General features: G+C 46.5%; 1 protein-coding gene across 1 annotated transcript; it reads left to right on the forward strand.

Annotated features, from left to right (window-relative positions):
- Positions 1–3,868: 3,868 nt before the first annotated feature.
- Positions 3,869–8,008, forward strand: LOC111694361 (innexin shaking-B-like). The gene is made up of 3 exons (XM_023462273.1): positions 3,869–4,198; positions 6,826–6,956; positions 7,729–8,008. Exons 1-3 carry the CDS (start codon positions 3,869–3,871, stop codon positions 8,006–8,008), a joined length of 741 nt encoding a protein of 246 aa, XP_023318041.1.
- The last annotated feature ends 10,601 nt before the right edge of the window (positions 8,009–18,609 follow it).

Consider the following 18,609-nt stretch of genomic DNA (forward strand, 5'->3'; position numbering starts at 1 on the left):
ATGCACTGCTGTACAAAAAAGCTCTCTTTACTCGCTGGAATTTATTTCAAATCACGTCCTGCCGACGCCGCTACATACACACACAGACGCAGACACATGTAATGCATACATTCGAACGATACGCAGTCGTGCACTTATCGACGAGCGAGAGGAAGGGAGAGTGCGCGAGAGAAACAAAAAGTATTATCGTTAAAAAGTCGACACACGTTGGAGTGCCTATATAAACGGTCGTTGCTGCTGCTATGCTCTGCGATCCGCCGCCGCCGCCACTTAGCTGCCAAAAGCTAATCGGCAGCAAAAAGCACGTGTAGTCCGTGCCAGCGAAGAGCGAGAGAGAGGGATAGGGAGCCAGAGCTTGCAGACAGTGAGAGCTTACTTGCACACACGACTGACTAAGTAGCAGTATATCTCTGTCTACGCGCGTTCGCACGTTTCGCGTGCCGTATATATAGGTATGTATATAAGATGGATGGATAGATAGATACCGGAGCGTGTGTGCAAGCTGCTGCTGCAAGCCACTGTACTACACGAGATCGGCGCGAGGCACACGTCATTCGTCATTATTCGACTGCAACACTGCTCGACTGCCAAATGGCTAGTAGAGAGAGAGAAACTTAACGACGAGCGTGCGCGTGTGCATACAAATGAATCATCGCCTCTTGGTCTTAGTCGTCGTCAACGTCGTTGTCGTCGTCGTCGTCACAACAATGAGAAGCCGCGTCATTACATGCGGAGGAGATGATAGCTTTTGGAGCACCGAAACGACTACCGGCGGCCCGTGTGTATAGACGAGCTTTTTCGTCTCTGTATGCATATATCATGCATCTCAACGATGATGCTTGCATGATCCGTAGCCACAACCGCAGCCGCAGCCTTGGGAAACAGAGCGTTTATTAACTCGAGACGAGCCATTATTTACCACGACTTATAGGCCTGCTGCAAATGAGAAGAAGAAGAAGAAGACGAGAAGGCAGCAAAGCGTCCGGAAAAACAAGGGCAAGGTGTGCGCTAGGCTAGGCTAGCCAGCAGCAGCGTTTGTGTGATTTCGAGATCCATATTCGAGAACGCAACGGCACCTGCAATTCTCATCTCTCTCGAGACTTGATCGATATAACACACACGACTTTTTGCGTGTTGCGGTGGCGTCAAACGTGTTATACGCGTTTTTGTGTAAATAAACTCTATGGGCTACGATGGACTAAAATTAGCCGCGCGCGCGATATTCTCGCGGTTTATTTTCATAATAATATTCGGCCAACTTGCGCGCGCAAGAGAGAGATGGACCCCCATACGAAGTAATTAACTCGCGCGGCTTGTTTACAAGGCGAGAGCGAGAGAGCTTTTGCACGCACCGACGCACGATGCAACTATACGCGCGGAGCTTGCGCGACGACGGTGCAACGCCGAGACAGCAGCAGCAGCAGCACGATCAAAAGACACCGAGGCGCAGTGCGCGTTATTCACACGGAAGAGAGAGAGAGAGAGGCAAAGTTTATGTGTAGGTGTGTGCGAGTATAAACGTGTGTGAGTGGTAGTAAATTTGGACTCATTAAGTTTGGCACGTGTTTCGCTACATCCCCCGGGGCTGCTCCTACTGCTACTGCTGCCGCTGCACTGCGCTTATATGCACTATGTAAGGCTAGCACAGCACAGCACACAGCTAGAGGCGGCTGCTGCTGGCTTATAACGCGGGCGAAATTTTCATTTTCATCAATCAGGCTCGTTAGAGAGAGAGAGAGACCGGAGGGGAAGGGACACAGAGAGAGATGGAAGAGAAAAACTGGCGAGGAAGCCGTGTGATAATGCAATTCTGCTACTGTGCTGCACACACACGGCAGAGTAGCAGTAGTAGTAGTAGTGCGCACTGTGTACCCACGCCGCGCGCGCCTAAGTGTTTTTGTGCGCATAATAACGCGCCTCGCGCCGCCACCACTTCTCTCTCTCTCTCTATGTATGTATGTGTCGCCCGCTCCGTGGTTAGACCCACTTTCCAAACTTAATGCGCGAAGAGTTCTCTCTATGTGTACGGCCAGTCGGTGGTGGTGGTGATGGCGGCGTAGCAAATCTAATCGTCCTGCGCCGCGCGGCGGCGGCGGCTAGCTGTCCTCTGCGATTAAGTCGCGCGCGCTAAGGGAGAGAGAGAGTTAAGCCGGGCAAGAGCAATTATGTACGACGTGACGATTTATATATTACGTATATATTATATATATTTCAGCGTCGAAAGCTGCTGCACAGCTGCCACATCGCTATTTAACTGCGTGGCGCGCGCGAGCTTTTTGTTGTTGTTGTTGTTATTAGGGAAAAAAGTGAGCGCGTAATATGCACGCGTTTGTCATAAATTTGCAGATATATAAGCAAAAGCCGCAAAAGCGTCAATGGTGCGTTAAGAAGGCCAAAATATTCTTCCTCTCTCTTTCTTTCGCACCACGTTGTTGCCGCGTTATAATATCGCGCGCGCATTTTCTCTGTATACGTCGTGTATTAAAAGCAGCTTATACGCGCCAGAGCTAACGCGCGAATGTGTAGTGGTAGCCTTGAGAGCGAGACAGAGCAAGAGAGCTTGCAGGCATGCATGCGGAGAGCCCCATCGGGTGAGCTTGCCAAACCCATTCTTTAACACTTTCAATTTTTTGCTTTTCATTTTGCACGGAAACAATAACTAAGTCTCTCGCTCGCTCGCTCGCTTTCTCTCTTGCTCGGACTCCAGAGCTAGCAGCAGCGCATCTCGGATATGCACCCGAAAAAACCGCATTCGTGCGCAAGAAAAAGAGACGAAAAAAAAAACAAAAAACAACACACATACACATTATAAGTTAAGAGTATTCCGCCGCGCGTACTCCACCGTCGTATTATCCACACCTTTAGCGCTCGTTGTGGTCACAACTTCATTATTATTTGCACAAGTGGCGCGGCGAGCTTTTTTTCGAGCTTATTTCTTCGCTGCGCTTTTTCGGCCATCTCTTCGCGTACGAGTACGTGGGGCTAAGCTTTTTTTGTTGTTGCTTTTTGCTTGCTTTTTTGTTAATTGCGCACGAGCAGATTCTCCCGTTGGAAAGAGAGAGAGAGAGAGAGAGAGAGAGAGAGAGAGAGAGAGAGAGAGAGAAAGAGAGGGAGAGAAGAAAATGAAATTCCTGAGCAATTTTCGTAAATCATTCGTCCCCCGTATGTAATGCTTTTCCATCCTCTCTCTCTTTCTCTCTTTCTCTCTCTTGCGCACTCCGTAACAAGAGCAATGCGCCTCCGAGCCAAGTTTTCTCTTTTAACACACAGTCGAGAGCTATGCCGCGCTCGTACGTAGTAGTAGACTAGTATTAGTATGTAGTGGTGTACACGTAGTAAGCGCGCGAGCGAGCTAAAAGTTGCAACGGAAAAAAACCTTCTTCAATTCTTATCTGCTTTATCTGTGATGTTGTGCTGCCACGCAGATGTATCTGAGCCAGTTTCAACTCTCGAGGATATATAGTACAACCACTGCTATCCTGCGCTGCGACTACTACAGCTACTATATGCAGCGGCAGCGGCAGCAGCGGCTCTGGCGCTGAAAGCCCAAGAGCAAGCCAGAAGCTTGCAGCTTGCGGAACATGATGTATCGCAGGTAATGGCAGCAGCAGCAGCAGCAGCAGCAGCAGCAAAAGTAGTAGTGGAAGGAAAAGAAGCTGACGACGAAGAAGTGGAGGAAGCAGCAAAGCAGCTGTTGGTAGTGGCGGCAGCGGTGGCGGCGGTGGTGTTGCGTACTCGTGTATACTACTCATTTGAAGGCCATCCATCCCTCCGCTCGTTTCTTTTTTTTACTTAGTCGTCGCGTTCGTGTGTGTGCGTGATGTCGAGCATCAGCGGCAGCAGCAGATGATCGGCCCGAAGCTGAAGCATGAAGTCCGTACTCGGCCCTAGCAGCAGTAGCAGCAGCGGCGCAGAGTTACGGGCTGCCTTGTTCCATCATCATCATCAATGGGCTGACGGCCGCAAGAGCGCGAGTGGCAACAATCGTGAACAGCAGCAGCAGCAAGCACAAGGCACGAGTGCTGGTGGTTACAAGCCCAGCGGAGGCAGGAAGGGCCGCACCGCCCGGGCCCGGGGACGCAGCAAGACAAATGTCTGGCTCAAGCTGCTGAAGATCAAGAGGAAAGCCAGCGGCAGTAGCAGGCACCACGACGCCTGGATCATGGATGCCATTCGAGGCATATACTGCCTTTTCAACGTGAGTTGCCTTTTTTATTTTTATTTTCATTTTTTTTTTTTCATTATCGCTCGGGGCTCTTTCGATCGCGGTCGCTTAAAAAGCTCGCGCCGCATTTAACCCGAATTATCATCATCCGCGATCGTCATCTGCGAAATCGCGTCGCGCGCGCGCGCGGGGTATTCAATTTTGCACAGCCGCATGAGCGCAGCGGAAAACCGCGGGAGTTGGAGAGGATAATAGATTCGGTCGTTTTGCGAGCGCTCATTATTATTATTTATCATTATTATTTTTTTTTCTTTTCGTATTCGTATTCGGTGCGGCCTTGGTCGCATTTGTATATACTCGTTATACCGCGCGTTCACAGAGCAGAGAGAGAGCTTTCGCCGTTCGTGTGTTATTTTTCCGGTGGTACAGGGACCTACTTGGGTTAATATGCGACTTGGTTGACAAAAAAAAAAGTAACAACGCGGACTTTATGCTATGCAAATAACTGCTACACTGTAGCGGAGAGAAGCAGCAGCAGCATCGGAGAAGCAACCGCGCAATCAAGATTGGCTCGCAATCGGCTACTGCTGCTGCTGCTCTCTCTGAAGCTGCACACGGCAAAAATAATTCGCAAAAACGATTTAACGTTTTAGTGAAGTAGATCGGAAAATTTGTCTCTTATTCTTCCCTCTTCTCTTCTTTTTTTTTTCATTATTATCCTCGCGTGCACTCGCGTACTACACCAGCTCTCTCGTGGACCTGCACTTACTCACACATACAGACAGACAGACACACACACAGAGCGAGTTCAACGTACTTATCTCCACTATATACTGCGCGCGCGGTGTGCTGCAAGTCCGAGAGAGAGACTCGATCGCTCGTTCTCTTGCCTGCCCCCTCGCTCTCTCTATTATAGCGTTCGACTCGGGGGGCGCGCGCGGTGTAGGCGGCTCTTTCTTGGCAGCAATAAATACGCAGACGCTGCCCTTTTTCTCCAGCGTCCGTCCCAATCGCGCGCTTTTCTCCTCCATCGGTCAATCGCCAGGGTTAATTTAGTAGAAAATTAGTACTTAATTTTGCGCGTATATAAATTTGGCATGTGCGCGCGCTCGCCGTACGCCACGCCACGCGCGTCTAAAACACACACGTGCATCGGTCGGTAGCGCGCCTGCAAGCTCTCGCAAGCTCCATTATAATTTTGCGGCTAGAGTCTCAGGCTTCTATCCATCCATCTCTTCCTCGTCCGTGTGCTGTGTTTATTTTCGTCGATTCGAGCGTATAATAATTCAATATCGCAAAATTGCGCATTCGGTCGCTGTTTTTGCCTTTGCCGTGATCGAGCGCATCTCTCTCTCTTCTCTTCTCTCTGTATGTTTGTCGAGAGAGAGATATATACTTACGTACGTACACAGAACGATGAATTTTTTATTTGATAAATTTCATTGGACGATGCTCTCCTCCGATAGGATACATAATCCGTATGATTCGAAATTGTGTCCTGGCCTCGTTCGAATTTCCTCTCTCTCTAGCCTGCCGCGCGCGCGGCTGCTGCAAGCACACACCGACCGAAGAGAGAAAGTCTCTCTCTCTCTCAAAGAGCCGATGAAATCGATGCCACTACGCAAATATACATCGATGGATGAGAGAGAGTAAAAAATGTTGTCGTGTATATATGTAAGCATTGCGATATATGCCGAGTATGTGTACTTGAAAAAAAAGCGGGCAGGAACGAAAAAAAAAAAACAACAAAAAAATGAGAGAGAGCGAGAGGGTCCCCCTGGAGGGATTGGAAAGGAATAATACGTCAATTGTCGTTGTTGCCAAGCTCGAATGGTTATACTGCAGTAGTAGCGAAAACGATGATCGGGACTATCGATAATATTGCGCGCCGCGCTGCGGAATCGCTGCGTATCCATCTTTGTATACGTATACGCGCGTTTACTCTCGCGGATGACGATCGTCGATGGGAAAAACGCGCGCGTGGTCGTAATGTACGCAACGGGAGGGGATGGAAAAGGATGACACGACGACACAATGGGATCGTTAAAAAAAAAAGTAGTAGTGGTTGTAGTAGCAACATAGCAAAATACACGAGGCTCTCTCGTCGAGATATGGCTATGGCGCGCGTGTAATGCTATTTTACATTATACCCTGGCTATTACACACATACGAGGAGGAGGAGGGTCGGGTAGTACCTTTATTGCTGCACTCGTACCCATTGAATATTTTTATTCCTTGGCGTATAAATATAAATCGTTGTTCGTGGAGTAACCGGTCCGAGAGAGAACACTGTACGTTGTGTCGAGCTTGCGCGCGTATGTATTATATAGGCGAGCAATGGTGGCACCGACTGTCGACTGCTATTATACGACTTTCGATTTTGTTCCCGCGCTTATACGTGTGTACGGCTGGCTCGGCTCTCCTCGGTGTATATATAATACATACGTACATAGACACAGATAGCCTACGAGCACGTGAGTGCTTGCAAGCTCGCGATCGCGATCGACGAAATAAATTATTTTTTTCTCTTCCTTTCCTATGCATCCTTCTTGAGAAAAATACGTCCTTTGGCCCGTGCATACACATACACATAATACGATTGAGCTATTCTTTTTTTTACTATACGTCTGTGCTGTTTTTCTTTTTCTGCCCGAATTTAGGTGAGCAAGGTACAAAACGACGGATTCGTATCGAGGCTCCACGTGCTCACGGCAGCTCTGCTGCTGACGTTTTCCGCGATGGTCTCGATGAAACAGGCCGTCGGCAATCCCATCGATTGCGTACATACCAGGTAATTTTCTTCCTTGTGGCTGCTTCATTCATTTCTCATTCTGATCCAGTGACTGCTGCTGCTGCTGTAGCTTACTTACTTACTTTTTCCCGCGGCCCATTACATGCGGCGATTTTTAAAAGTCGAAAATTCCGTAACCAATAATTATCTCTCGTTCACGTTTATAACTGTATACTTCGAGGGAGCTGGAAAAAGAAACTTTTCTCATCTGATTTGGAAAATAAACAGCAACGAATGGCAGCGGCAGCAGCAGCGCAGGAAGAAACTTAAAAAAAAAGTAAAAGAAAGAGAGAGAGAGAGAGAAGAAAAATGTTTTTATAGTAAATTTGGCAAGGGTTGGCTCGTGGAGGCAAGGCATATAGTCGCGCAGCGCAGCAGCAACACAGATAGAATAAAGGAGCGACATATAGATACAATCAAGCTCGAGCTTGCAAGAGCTTGCGAGAGAGCTCGAATGAGAGAAAGGAGCGAGCGAGGAGGATGGCAGCAGCGTTTTAAGAAACTTGTGCACGCTACAAAAGGTAAACAGCCTCGTTCGCTGCCTGGTGTGCTGTGCCTAGCTCCTGCCTCTCCGATGGATGCTGCTGCAGCTGCAGCATGACGCGGCTTCTCTCTCTCTCGAGACCCTGCCACTACTACCACTAACGCTATATCGCACGTGCCACCGGCCGCCCTATACCTATACACACATAACATACATACCTACAAACTGACTGATTTTTTTTCTCTTTTTCAACTTGCTTCTCTTCTCCATGAAAAAAAAAATGTGCAGAGACATACCGGCCGAGGCGTTCAACGCCTACTGCTGGATTCACAGCACGTACTTCGTGACGAGCGCGATGCTCGGCGTCGCCGGGGTCAACGTGGCGTTTCCCGGGGTCGGCCCTTCGATGCTCTACCAGTATCGGCAGCGGCTGGCCGCGCAGCAGCAGGCTGCGAGCTCGGACGGCCGACACGGCAGCGATCCTGTCACCCGACACATCAAGTACTACCAGTGGGTGCCCTTCTTCCTCGTTTTCCAGGTGAGTGCGACATATAGAGAAATAAGCTAGATTACAAACAGGAAAAAAGAACGATACATGCAAATACGATCAAGATCTATGCGCGTATGCAAAAATACGACATTTCTCTTTGTGTATACATAAGTCCGTGGGTAAACACGTGCGCGATCCGCTGAGCTGCAAGCTCTCGCATCAACAACGCGCAAAGTATACACACATACACACATAGATAGAGATAGACGATGACTTATGCGGCCAGGTATATCATCTTTTTTTTGGTACGCCTCTACCCTGTCAGAGAGCTATATTGCTGCGTTGTGTGTTTTCTTCATCATCATATATATGAAGGAAGAAGCGCGCGCGTCTCTACATGCGAGTGCAGTGCGCGCTTAAAACCCCAGCACGCGCGCGCTCGAGCTTGCGGATTCAGGGCTTCTCTCGATCTCTCTCACTGCTGCTGCTCAGACAAAAAGTATGCCAGTAGTGGTGGTAGTAGTAGTAGTAGCAGTAGTAGTCGATCCTCTCAAAAGCCGGAGTAAGCGAAAGCCCGAGACGCGCCCTCCCTCGTACCGCACACAATCCTCCCTTTTTCCCTTTTTTCAGCTTCTTCTTCTGCCTCTGCTTCTCTCTCTCTCTCTCTCTCTCTCAGGCTTGGGAGGCGAAAGTTTGCGCGCAGATAAGAGAGTAAGAGAGAAAGAGCCTAGAACGCAGATATTCCATTTAAGGGGAGGGAGAGTAAAAAAATGGCCTCGGCGCAGAGAGCGCATCGCTCGATTTTATAAATCTTATAAGAATGCAACTTTTCTTCCTCGATGCGCCCCGCCGACACGGCCGCCGACGCGAACAAGCATGTGACACCCCGGCACGTATCTTATTCTCTTCGCGCCGCTTTCGGCCTGACTCATGCCGATTTTTCGGGTGTACTTCGCCGCGCCTGCACACACGCAGCCACCCACCCAGACGCCTTTTACCCTTCCACCAGTCGCAGCAGCAGCTTGTGCGCGCGCTTGATAAGGTACATATCATATTTTTCCGTCGTACGTATATATGCACGTCTGCGGCAGCGGTTTTGCGCTTCGTCGGCGGCTGTGCATTGCACTGCGCCACACACGCAATAATGTAATATGCTGCCTGGACGAGCGCATCAAAGTCCATAATATAAAAGGCCATGAACACAAAAGCCGGCGACGGTCGTGTGGTCAATAAGACCCACGGTAGAGGTAGCCAACCGACCACGTCGGCGATATATAGCGTGTCCCGAGTGCACGATAGCAGCAGCAGCAGTAGTATAGAGTCCTCTGCGCGCCGCGATGCATTAGCCGCACGATAGATAATTCAAGTTATAATCTCCCTCCCCCGCCGCTTGGTCACGGCGGACGACGGCGCAAAGAGAGAGAAGATAGTGTGTCCAAGATATAGACACACACAGTGAACGACCGGTATAGGTAAAGTATAAAGGTAAAGCCCATACTGTCGATTCTCGACGGATCGCAGCGCGCACAAAGTGCATTACAGTTTGTGTGTGCGGCAGGGACAGCGGCCTATCGAGAGAGCGCATCACGATCATGATCGTCATGAGAGAATGAGAGAGAGAGAGAGCCGAGGGGCCAATATCTCTCTAGCAGTGCGGACCTAATAGCTTTTGCATTTATTAGCTTTTCCTCGCTTGCATCGAGGGGAGGGAGGGGAGGGACGAATCATGGTGGTACACACAGTAGCAGTGCAGGTGGAGAGGGGATAATATAGGGGGAAAACACACACATAGACAGACACAAACGACGAGCTTGCAAGCTCCATCCAAAAGGAGAGAAACGGTGCAGTTTGGCCGATTGCCTCGATAGATCTGGCATTCGTTTGTGTAAAACTGCATCAATGCCACGAGGTCATCGTTAACAATAACGAGAGACTCTGGCTGACTCTCTCTCTCCAACGAACGAACTACTAGCATGAACCAACCAACCAACACGGCCCATGCCTATATCCACCCCCTTCAAGATTTCCGGCAGCGCGACTGCGACCCTCTTTGTCTGCGATGTACCTATACATATGCGAGTGTGTGTCGTATATGCTGTAACAAATATTACAGACACAAATACACAAGAGCATGTGCATATGTGATAAAGTCGCGTTTGTGTAGTTGTTCGATCTCGCTCGTTGTGCATCAATCTATTGTCGATCTTTACGTGTGTATCGCTCCGCGTACTACAAGTGCACACAAGAAAAACTGTATACGACTGACCGGTGTGTTATATTATGCGCGCGTCCGAAAATCGTGTCTTACAACGCGGCTCGCACTATAGGCTAGTAGCTCTGTGCTCGATCGTAAAGCACACCCGATCCAAAGAGAGTCGGCTCGGTGAAATTCGACACGTTTTTTTTCTCTCTCTCTCACTTACACGACTGACCTGGAAAAAAAATGTCGAAGATTGTCTTATAGGAGTTACGATCAGCCGTAGTAGTAAGTCGTTAAAGCGGCGAGCGGAAAAAAAAGAGTCAGAATTGGCTTATAGCTGCTGCTGCTGCTGCTGCTGTTGAGTCGCTCACCGACTGACGATCCTTCGAAGCTTCGAAGCACAAGATCTATATATGAGCCCAAAGAGTCCAGAACGATTTGCGCTTCCGTCCGTTCCAGCAGCAGCAGGAGCAATCGGTTTGTATTTTGCGCGCGAACAATCGATACGATACGCTATATATTATACGCTCCGCTCCGCAGTCCGTCGCGGCCGTCTCGTGGCGCGCTCTATCGACTCTCCCTAAACTGCGTTGCTATTATATTTATAGGTAACGTCGGAGCGAGAGACCGAGAGCTCTCTTCGCTTATATATTCCTTTATACCGGCGTCTGGTATATTGTGTACTCCAACGATAAAGCAGAATCGTTGGCTGCCGCCGATATATCGATTTTATCTCCCCTACAGCTATTGTACGCGACTTTTTCTTGAAGCTTATGTTATATACATATGTAATCGGAACTCGAGACTCGAGTTTCAGTTATATACCACGGTGGTACAACTGACTATTGGGCGCGCGCACACACAACACTTGACTAAATTTAGCCTTTAATAATACCGGCTTGCTGATACACCGCATGACCAGCTTCGCCGCCGCCGCGTAACGAGTTAATTTGCATTGCGCGTATCTATAAATGCTCTCGCTAGATGCTTGTACAGCGGTACGCGCGATGAAATCCGAATCGCGTCGATACATAAGCAGGGCCACAGTATAAGCATGGCTGCATGTAACTTTTTTTTATCGGGAAAGGGCCGCATTGTATATATATTATAATAAAGCTTCGAATTTACGATCGCCTCGGTCTTTTTAAGGACTTGTACGCACTAGCTCGCACGTGGAAGGAATTGTATATTTACGATCGCGGGAGTCGTGTAAAACTATTAATCGCGTACTGTACAGTCCAGTCGAGAGATGATAATTCAGAGGATGCGCGGCAGCCGTCGAAGAGCCCTTATAACGAGAGCAGCGGCTATATTTTTGTGATTTAGTATCGCCTCGCTGATTATACAAGCCTTTCTATATACTCGCATCTTTATGCATATGCGCAACATTGTCGTCGTCCGAGTCCCCTCGAGCGCAGAACTCGTATATTTTTCTGTACCTTCTTCTTCTTCTTTACTTTTTTTGTGCCATGACTCAAAATGCAATATCAGCGACCGGGCGATTGACAATAAAAATACCAAGCGACTGACAATCAATTACAATAAAGTATATTTTTCCGGCTCAAAGCTCTGTCTCTCTCTGCACTGAGCTAGCCGAGAGACAGAGAGACGTTTGGCTTCCGGCACCGAATCGATCGTCGAGAGCTCGTATTCAAATATATAATGTATAATACACCACTCTAGGGAGAGACAGAGAGTTAAGCGAAAACATAACTAATACGTACCTATAGACACACACAAAGGGATCGTAAGTATTACACACACGGAGTTGTGGCCTGCGCCGAGGCGAACTAATGAGGGCATTTAGTTACGCGATGCGATGCTAATAGCCAACAATAATCGTAATATAGCTCGACGATGATTTACTCCCCCTTCGTCGTCGCTGTTGACGAGCACGATGAGTTGTGTATTTATTATGCATTTGTATAGTCAGAGCGATAGAGACTCCGGTTCCACCCCAGGAATTTCTCTCCTATGTATACGAACTTACTACTTTCTCGGTATGAGAAAACTTTTCTCTCTTTCCTCCGCAACGCCGTCGTGTGGTCGACGAATCGACGAATCGAAATTGGGTAACGTCTCTCTCTCTCTCTCTCTCTCTCTCTTTTAAGTCTAATTGAAAGAGGAACGAAACGACCAACTTTTTTTTACTTTTTATTCGCTGAAAAGGAGTCCGCAACTTCTTTTTGCAAAAGTTTTTTCATGGTTTCGCTAGTGTATGTCGTATGCACGACGATGTGTGTGCGCGCGGATCGATGATTAATACAAATAATTAAACGTCCCAAAAATAAAACGTTTAGATCATTGACGCGCCGTCGTCGTCGACGACGTCCAAGCATACCAGTAATAACCTGTCGACGTTAAGTACACGCAGCCGCGACGAAGTGTTGGATATTTATATTTTTTTTCTCTCGGATTTCGCACGCTGCTTGAGTTACAACTAGCCAGAAAACTTCTTGTATACATGACCAAAATTGTAATTCACCAAAAAAAAAAAAAAATTCTTCTAAATTGACATGGCGTCTATATATAAACGACGGCGATGGCGTGACAGGTGGATTACGCAACTCTCAATCTCGAAGATGACGATGATGATTTTATAATATTATGCCTTAACCGAAAAGCTCGACGCTTGATGAGCTTTTTTCGACCTTGTGAAATTAATTGCTCGCATAGATCAGCAATTTTCAATTTCCGGATTTTTTTTTGTTGCAATACGCAATTATTTAGGCGGCGCGATGGGCAACTTAATGGGTCGCATTTAAAATTGCTGCAACGGCCGATAAATCAAGCGGAATAGATATAAATCTCGATGCTCTCAAATCTGCACGATTAATTCGCTTTTAATCTCGCATACACGTCCACGACAAGGCGCACATTTGTCTTGAATCGTCGCGGCACGTGTATACGCGCGCTAGCGCGAATACATTAGTGGAAAAACGAGTAATTAATTGATTCGTCGCTGTGTGTGTGCGAGATTTCTTTTTTTGGTGCCACCCCGACACAACATCCTAAAAGAGCAATTATTTCGCTCCCGCCGCGGATCGAGCGAAATCTAAATTTTACTCGGCTAATTTGTCTGGCCTAATAATTACACTTATTTTCAAACTTTCTTTTTTCGCTATCATAGGTGAAAATATAGTTTTTTTTCTTAATCCTCTAGCCCTAAGCTATATTTAAATTTCGCCCGGTGAAACCGAAATATAACTTTTTAGATTTAGTAAAAAAGTTATCTGCCTTTGACTGGGATGGGCTTATTTTCACGACCTTTTGACCAGGACTCAAGGTTTTCTTCAGGGGTCTATGTTTAGCGAATAGTGGATAATACATACTTAATTTACCATACGGTAGGCTTTCGAATATTATTTTTTACTCTACTTTTGTAAATTAAAATCTTGTTTTTTAATTAAACTCATCACAATGAATAACAGATAAGTTTCTTACTGAAATATAAACAGAATTGGGTAACTGAAAATGATTTATTACTACTAATTTTACACTTTAGATTAGGTAGAAATATACTATTAACGAGCATAATGGCAATAGACACCCTGATTGAAATGCTCAAAATTGATAATTGCGTCTAATAAGCAAAAAATAACGATTAAAAATGTTTCATGCCATTACAGTAAATATGATTTTTCAGTAAAACAAGTGGCTTTACAGGCCAAGAGCTTAAAAGTTGCGGCAAAGTTGCGATTTTTAGGTTAGAGAGCTCTAAAAAACATTATTATTTAATTGACTTATTTTTGGCGATATTTCTATAACAATTATGTTACGGATATTATAAGCACATTTTAAATCACCGCTTTAAATACGATGATCTTGAGCTTCCACCGCAAGATGGCGACGTACCTACATTTACAAATCTGCAAGTGGTAAACTGATAATAATTGTATGAGTTTAAGTGCTAGCTGAAGCTATAATAACGAATGTATAGTTGTGTTTTCGTTTTGCGCATCAAATACTTTTTCGTTTACCAAATCCTAGCCAAAAAATGTCGAGCATATTTCCACCACGTCAATAATTTGTTGAAAAGCTCGCGTCCCCACGGCTTTTTCTTACGCGCTCGAAAGCTCGCGTGCGGCAGCTCAGCCGCATGGCGCGGGCGGAGGCCCTTGAACGTATAATGCATGTAATATACAGCTGGCAATAAGTAGCAATATTTGAGTATATATGCACCTATACAGTGGCTTGGCTGCTGCTGCTACTGCTGTATGCGCGTGCGAGAGAGAGAGAAAGAGAGAGAGAGAGAGAGTATATGCATATCCTAATATAAAACACAAGTCGCTGTTCTCGTTCGCCGTCACGTTTCGCCCGCAAGCTCGACGCATTGCGTTATACCTTTTCTCTCTCTCTCTTTCTCTCTCTCTCTCTCTCTCTCTTTCGTTCTCGCGCTTTCAGATTCGTTTCTATTCCTGGAGCATCAGCAGCAGCGGCAGCAGTAACAGCAGTAACGGCGACTTTCGGGGCTATAAGCTTATTCTCCCGCGAAAGCTCGATCGCGAGCTCAGTAGTCTATGGTCCAACGGCGTGTTGGCCTGGTGCGTGATCTTAACATCGTTTCGGTGCGTGCGCGTCTAAAAAGTCAAATCGGCATGTCTTAGTACGACTTAACAATTTTGTTTTACTCGATGGTAATTATTTCTTATTTCGTGTTCATTGCTGGGCCATCGTTGTTCGGTTTACGAAGCTGCTGCTCTTTAGATTGTTTTTGTTATTGGTGCTACTGTTGCTGCTGTAAAAAGTGCTGGTAAAGTACACAAGCTGCTGATGATGATGGTGCGGATCGGGGGGAAAAAAAATCACGTCTTCGCGATTACTCGCAGTGCCTTGACCGCTGCTCTCGCTACAACGCGATACACGCGACGACAAAAGCGGGGGAGAAAAAGCGCGCCAAGTTCGAACTTTGCTGCTCGCGACAGAGTCTAATGACTCGTGCGAATAACGACAAATTTTTTTACTCCAACGTTTAATCGACACTCGAGCGCAGTGCTTACCGGGTTGGACATTATATTTCTCCTCCGGACTGGAATTGAAATACTTGCGCTGCGAGAAGCTCGTGACTCGCACGCGGTGGTGCCCCTTTAAAGCCGAGAGCTTTTATTAAGCGTCCGAACTTAGTTATTATTATAGCGAATGACTCTAAAATTAAATCGTTTTTAGACAGCGACGCGCGCGCGAGTAAATATAAGACTCTATCGAGCAGGAAAAAGTGACGAAATAAACGATTAGTTAGTCGCGCTCTTAAATGTGTATATAAACGCGCGCACACCTGCGCCCCGACGACGACGATTTTGTGCGGCGCGCGGCATGATAAATAGCGAATCGTCGTCGTCGGCGAGTATGCATGCATGCGATGCGATGCATACATGCTTGACAAAAATCGCTATATACCAGCGTTGCAGTGTAGTTGAGAGCTACTGGTGCCTGCTGCTTTCTGCATGATTTATTAAGTACGAGCTTTCGGGCGCGCGTTAAGAAAAAAGTTTACTCGCACGAGTTGCCGAAAAGTCGCGATCGCGTCGTGGCTTGCATAATAACGAGTCGAGACGGGTCGAGAGCTTTTTTTCTTGTACTATGGGAGAGACGAGATCGTCGAGTTTTCATTTCGAAAAATTCGCTCAGGCACACTTATGTCCATATACGAATACTGTTTTAATAAAAAAAATTAGAAACTTGTAAAAGCTTATATGTCAACTGCAGTTATGAGCTTTTATCGCCTTGACGAATAATCCGCTCGAAAAAAGCGCGTATACACGTGTATATTACAGCCGCGTATGACGCGCGTGGTTTATTGGCGCGAGGCGATTCGCATTTAGCACCGCAGATTTTCAAGCATTATTCCTCTAAAAAAAATCCTCGGGATAGAGGGAGAAAAATTATTATTATTGCCTCGGTCGCAGAGATAAAAGTAGCCTAGATAAAAAGGAGAGTCGGTATCAGCGATAGACCGCAGTCAATCCGCAACGTCGAGCTTATTATTTTTACGCAGAGTCGACTCATAATACGTACTTAATCGACCTTAGCGATTGCACCGACGAATTATCCTTGACTGTATACACACGTCGAGCTTATATATAATACACGCGTGCGCACGGATTTTCGGTCGAAAAACGATTACGGCTTTTGAAATTTCGGGGTTTAACTACCGTGTAAACTCGCTACTACTACCACTACTACTACCTTTGAAAAGTATATAAGAGAAAGAAAAATATTGTTTTAAAGTTTTATCGTCTTAAGCTGGCGTATTGGCCCGATGGACGTTTTCTTGAAATAGTCCAGCAATTTCTCCTATACACATCGAAGAAAACGTTGTGCCCTTTTTTTCTTGCTCCAGACCGAGAACGAGAGAGGATTATAAGCTGCGAAACTATAAAATCAATTTTGGAATGACTTCCGGTTTATCTGCCCCCCGCGCGCGCTTGTGACGTACTATTACTACTACTGCTCTCTTTATATTATTTCACCGTGACACAGAAACAAAACACAAAAAGAAAAAAGTGAAAAAAAAAGAAACACAACACAACAGAGTTTTTTTTTTTTTAATATATTTAATCGTGAGCAATGGCGCTTCTCTCTCACTCCGCGGTATTTTTAATCGTTGCTGTCCAAGCTCTCTCTCTCTCTCCCAATTTTCTTCGTGCCCCCTGCAAACGTGATATACATACATGCACGACGTATACACAGATCAAGAGGGGGAGGAAGGGGCCAATACTACGGCACTGGCCTGGCGCCAATGTCATCCTCCTGACGTTTCCGGAAGAGAGAGAGAGAGAGCAAAAAAATGTGCAGCTCGATCGACACTCGGCTGCTACCCTCTCGAGACTCTTCCTCTTCTTCTACTTCTCCTTCTTCTTCCTCTTCTTCTTACCTTTGACCGAGAGAGAGCTCGTGCTCGAGAAAATGTGTGTCTTTTAAGGGTCGCCGCCGCAGCAGCAGCAGCAGCTGTAAGTAATCGGGTCGTTCAACTATCAAGACGCGCGCGCGATTTTTTCAATATAATATGCCCACGACGAGCTACTTTCATCTCGTCTCCGTCGCCTAGTGTTTACCCATCGGTCGTCGTCGAGCGCCGACAAGTTGATCGTTGATCGCTGTTAAGCTGCTGCTGCCCACGTGGAATATTAATAGATTATAGACGCGCAAAAAAAAAGGAAAAATCGCGAGGCACGTAAATTACTCTCGTAAGATGATCTCGATCGTTTAATTTTACAACACCTAGTCGAAAATACACTCTCGGACTAGAATCAATTTCGAGCTGAATATTAGTTCTCCGATCTCGGACTATACACGCTAAAAATAATGGATCAGCTGATGTTTTACACGTTTGCTGTACGTTTATGCAAAGTACACACACACGCGTACACATGTAAAAAGCGTATATACACGATCAAAGGACGTAAATCGAGTCATAACTTTCAAAACCAATTAACAAAGCTGACGCATTGCAAAGTACGAATATATGAAAATATATTATTCTCGTATTATACGTGTTGCGCTGCGTATGCGTACGTAATATTCATCTGTAACAACAAGAAACAGAAAACTTTTGTGTTCCCGTTCCGCTGCTGCCGATGTTGCCCTTTCTGCCACTCTCTCTCTCTCTCTCTCTCCCCGAGGATCGGTTTTGAAAACCCGACTCGTCGCACCGCGTGTATACATTTATGCGTACATTGAAAACAAGATATAAAAGCTTTTCAATTATAAAGCAATGTCACGTCGGGTTGAAGCGATGCTCCTATATATGTATAAAGCTCGATCATCCTTTTCATTATTATCTGGGCGAGAGCGAGCGCGTTTGTTTTATTTTTCGGTCTACATACGAGGCGGCGGCGGCAGGCAGTAGTAGCTCGGAGCCATTGGAAGCAAAGAGAGAAAGAGAAGGAGAACGAATGAACGAGTTTCAAAGGTGTTAAAATGATAATTTACTCGCGCATCTGTCCCCCGGACTACGTATACGCGACTTCAATTAAATGCAAGTTACGAGTTTGATTATAAAAGCTTGTAGGGCGATACGGCCGCGGGGCTTTTTTGCGACTTAATCGAGTTCTGTATTTTATTATTGCCTCGCGTCAAAGATTGAAAGACATCTGCTGCTGCTGCGATTCGAAGGGCAAACCCTGCTGCATGTGTGCAGGTATTTTTATCCGGATGGCCACTCGTACGAGTTCTCGAGTGCCTCGACGTCGAAGAAAGAAAAACGCGTGGGTGTGCCGCCGCTATATTACATACGCAACCGTAATAATAATTTATGGCGTAATATATATTAAGCTCGATATCTATCACGTATTTTCGGACGCGCCAATTTGTCACGGCTCATTAAAAAAAAAAAGAAAATAATAATAAAAAAACTCGACTCGAGCGATACACGACGTGTATATTTGCCTATTTATGAGCAGTGGAGATCGCTGCAGCGGCAGCAGCAGGTCGGCCACGAATAGATTTACTGCGCGCCCCCGCGCGCGCGCGCGTGTTG

Source organism: Trichogramma pretiosum, unplaced genomic scaffold (assembly GCF_000599845.2).
Source record: "Trichogramma pretiosum strain Unisexual culture from Peru unplaced genomic scaffold, Tpre_2.0 scaffold9, whole genome shotgun sequence".
Taxonomy (NCBI): domain Eukaryota; kingdom Metazoa; phylum Arthropoda; class Insecta; order Hymenoptera; family Trichogrammatidae; genus Trichogramma; species Trichogramma pretiosum.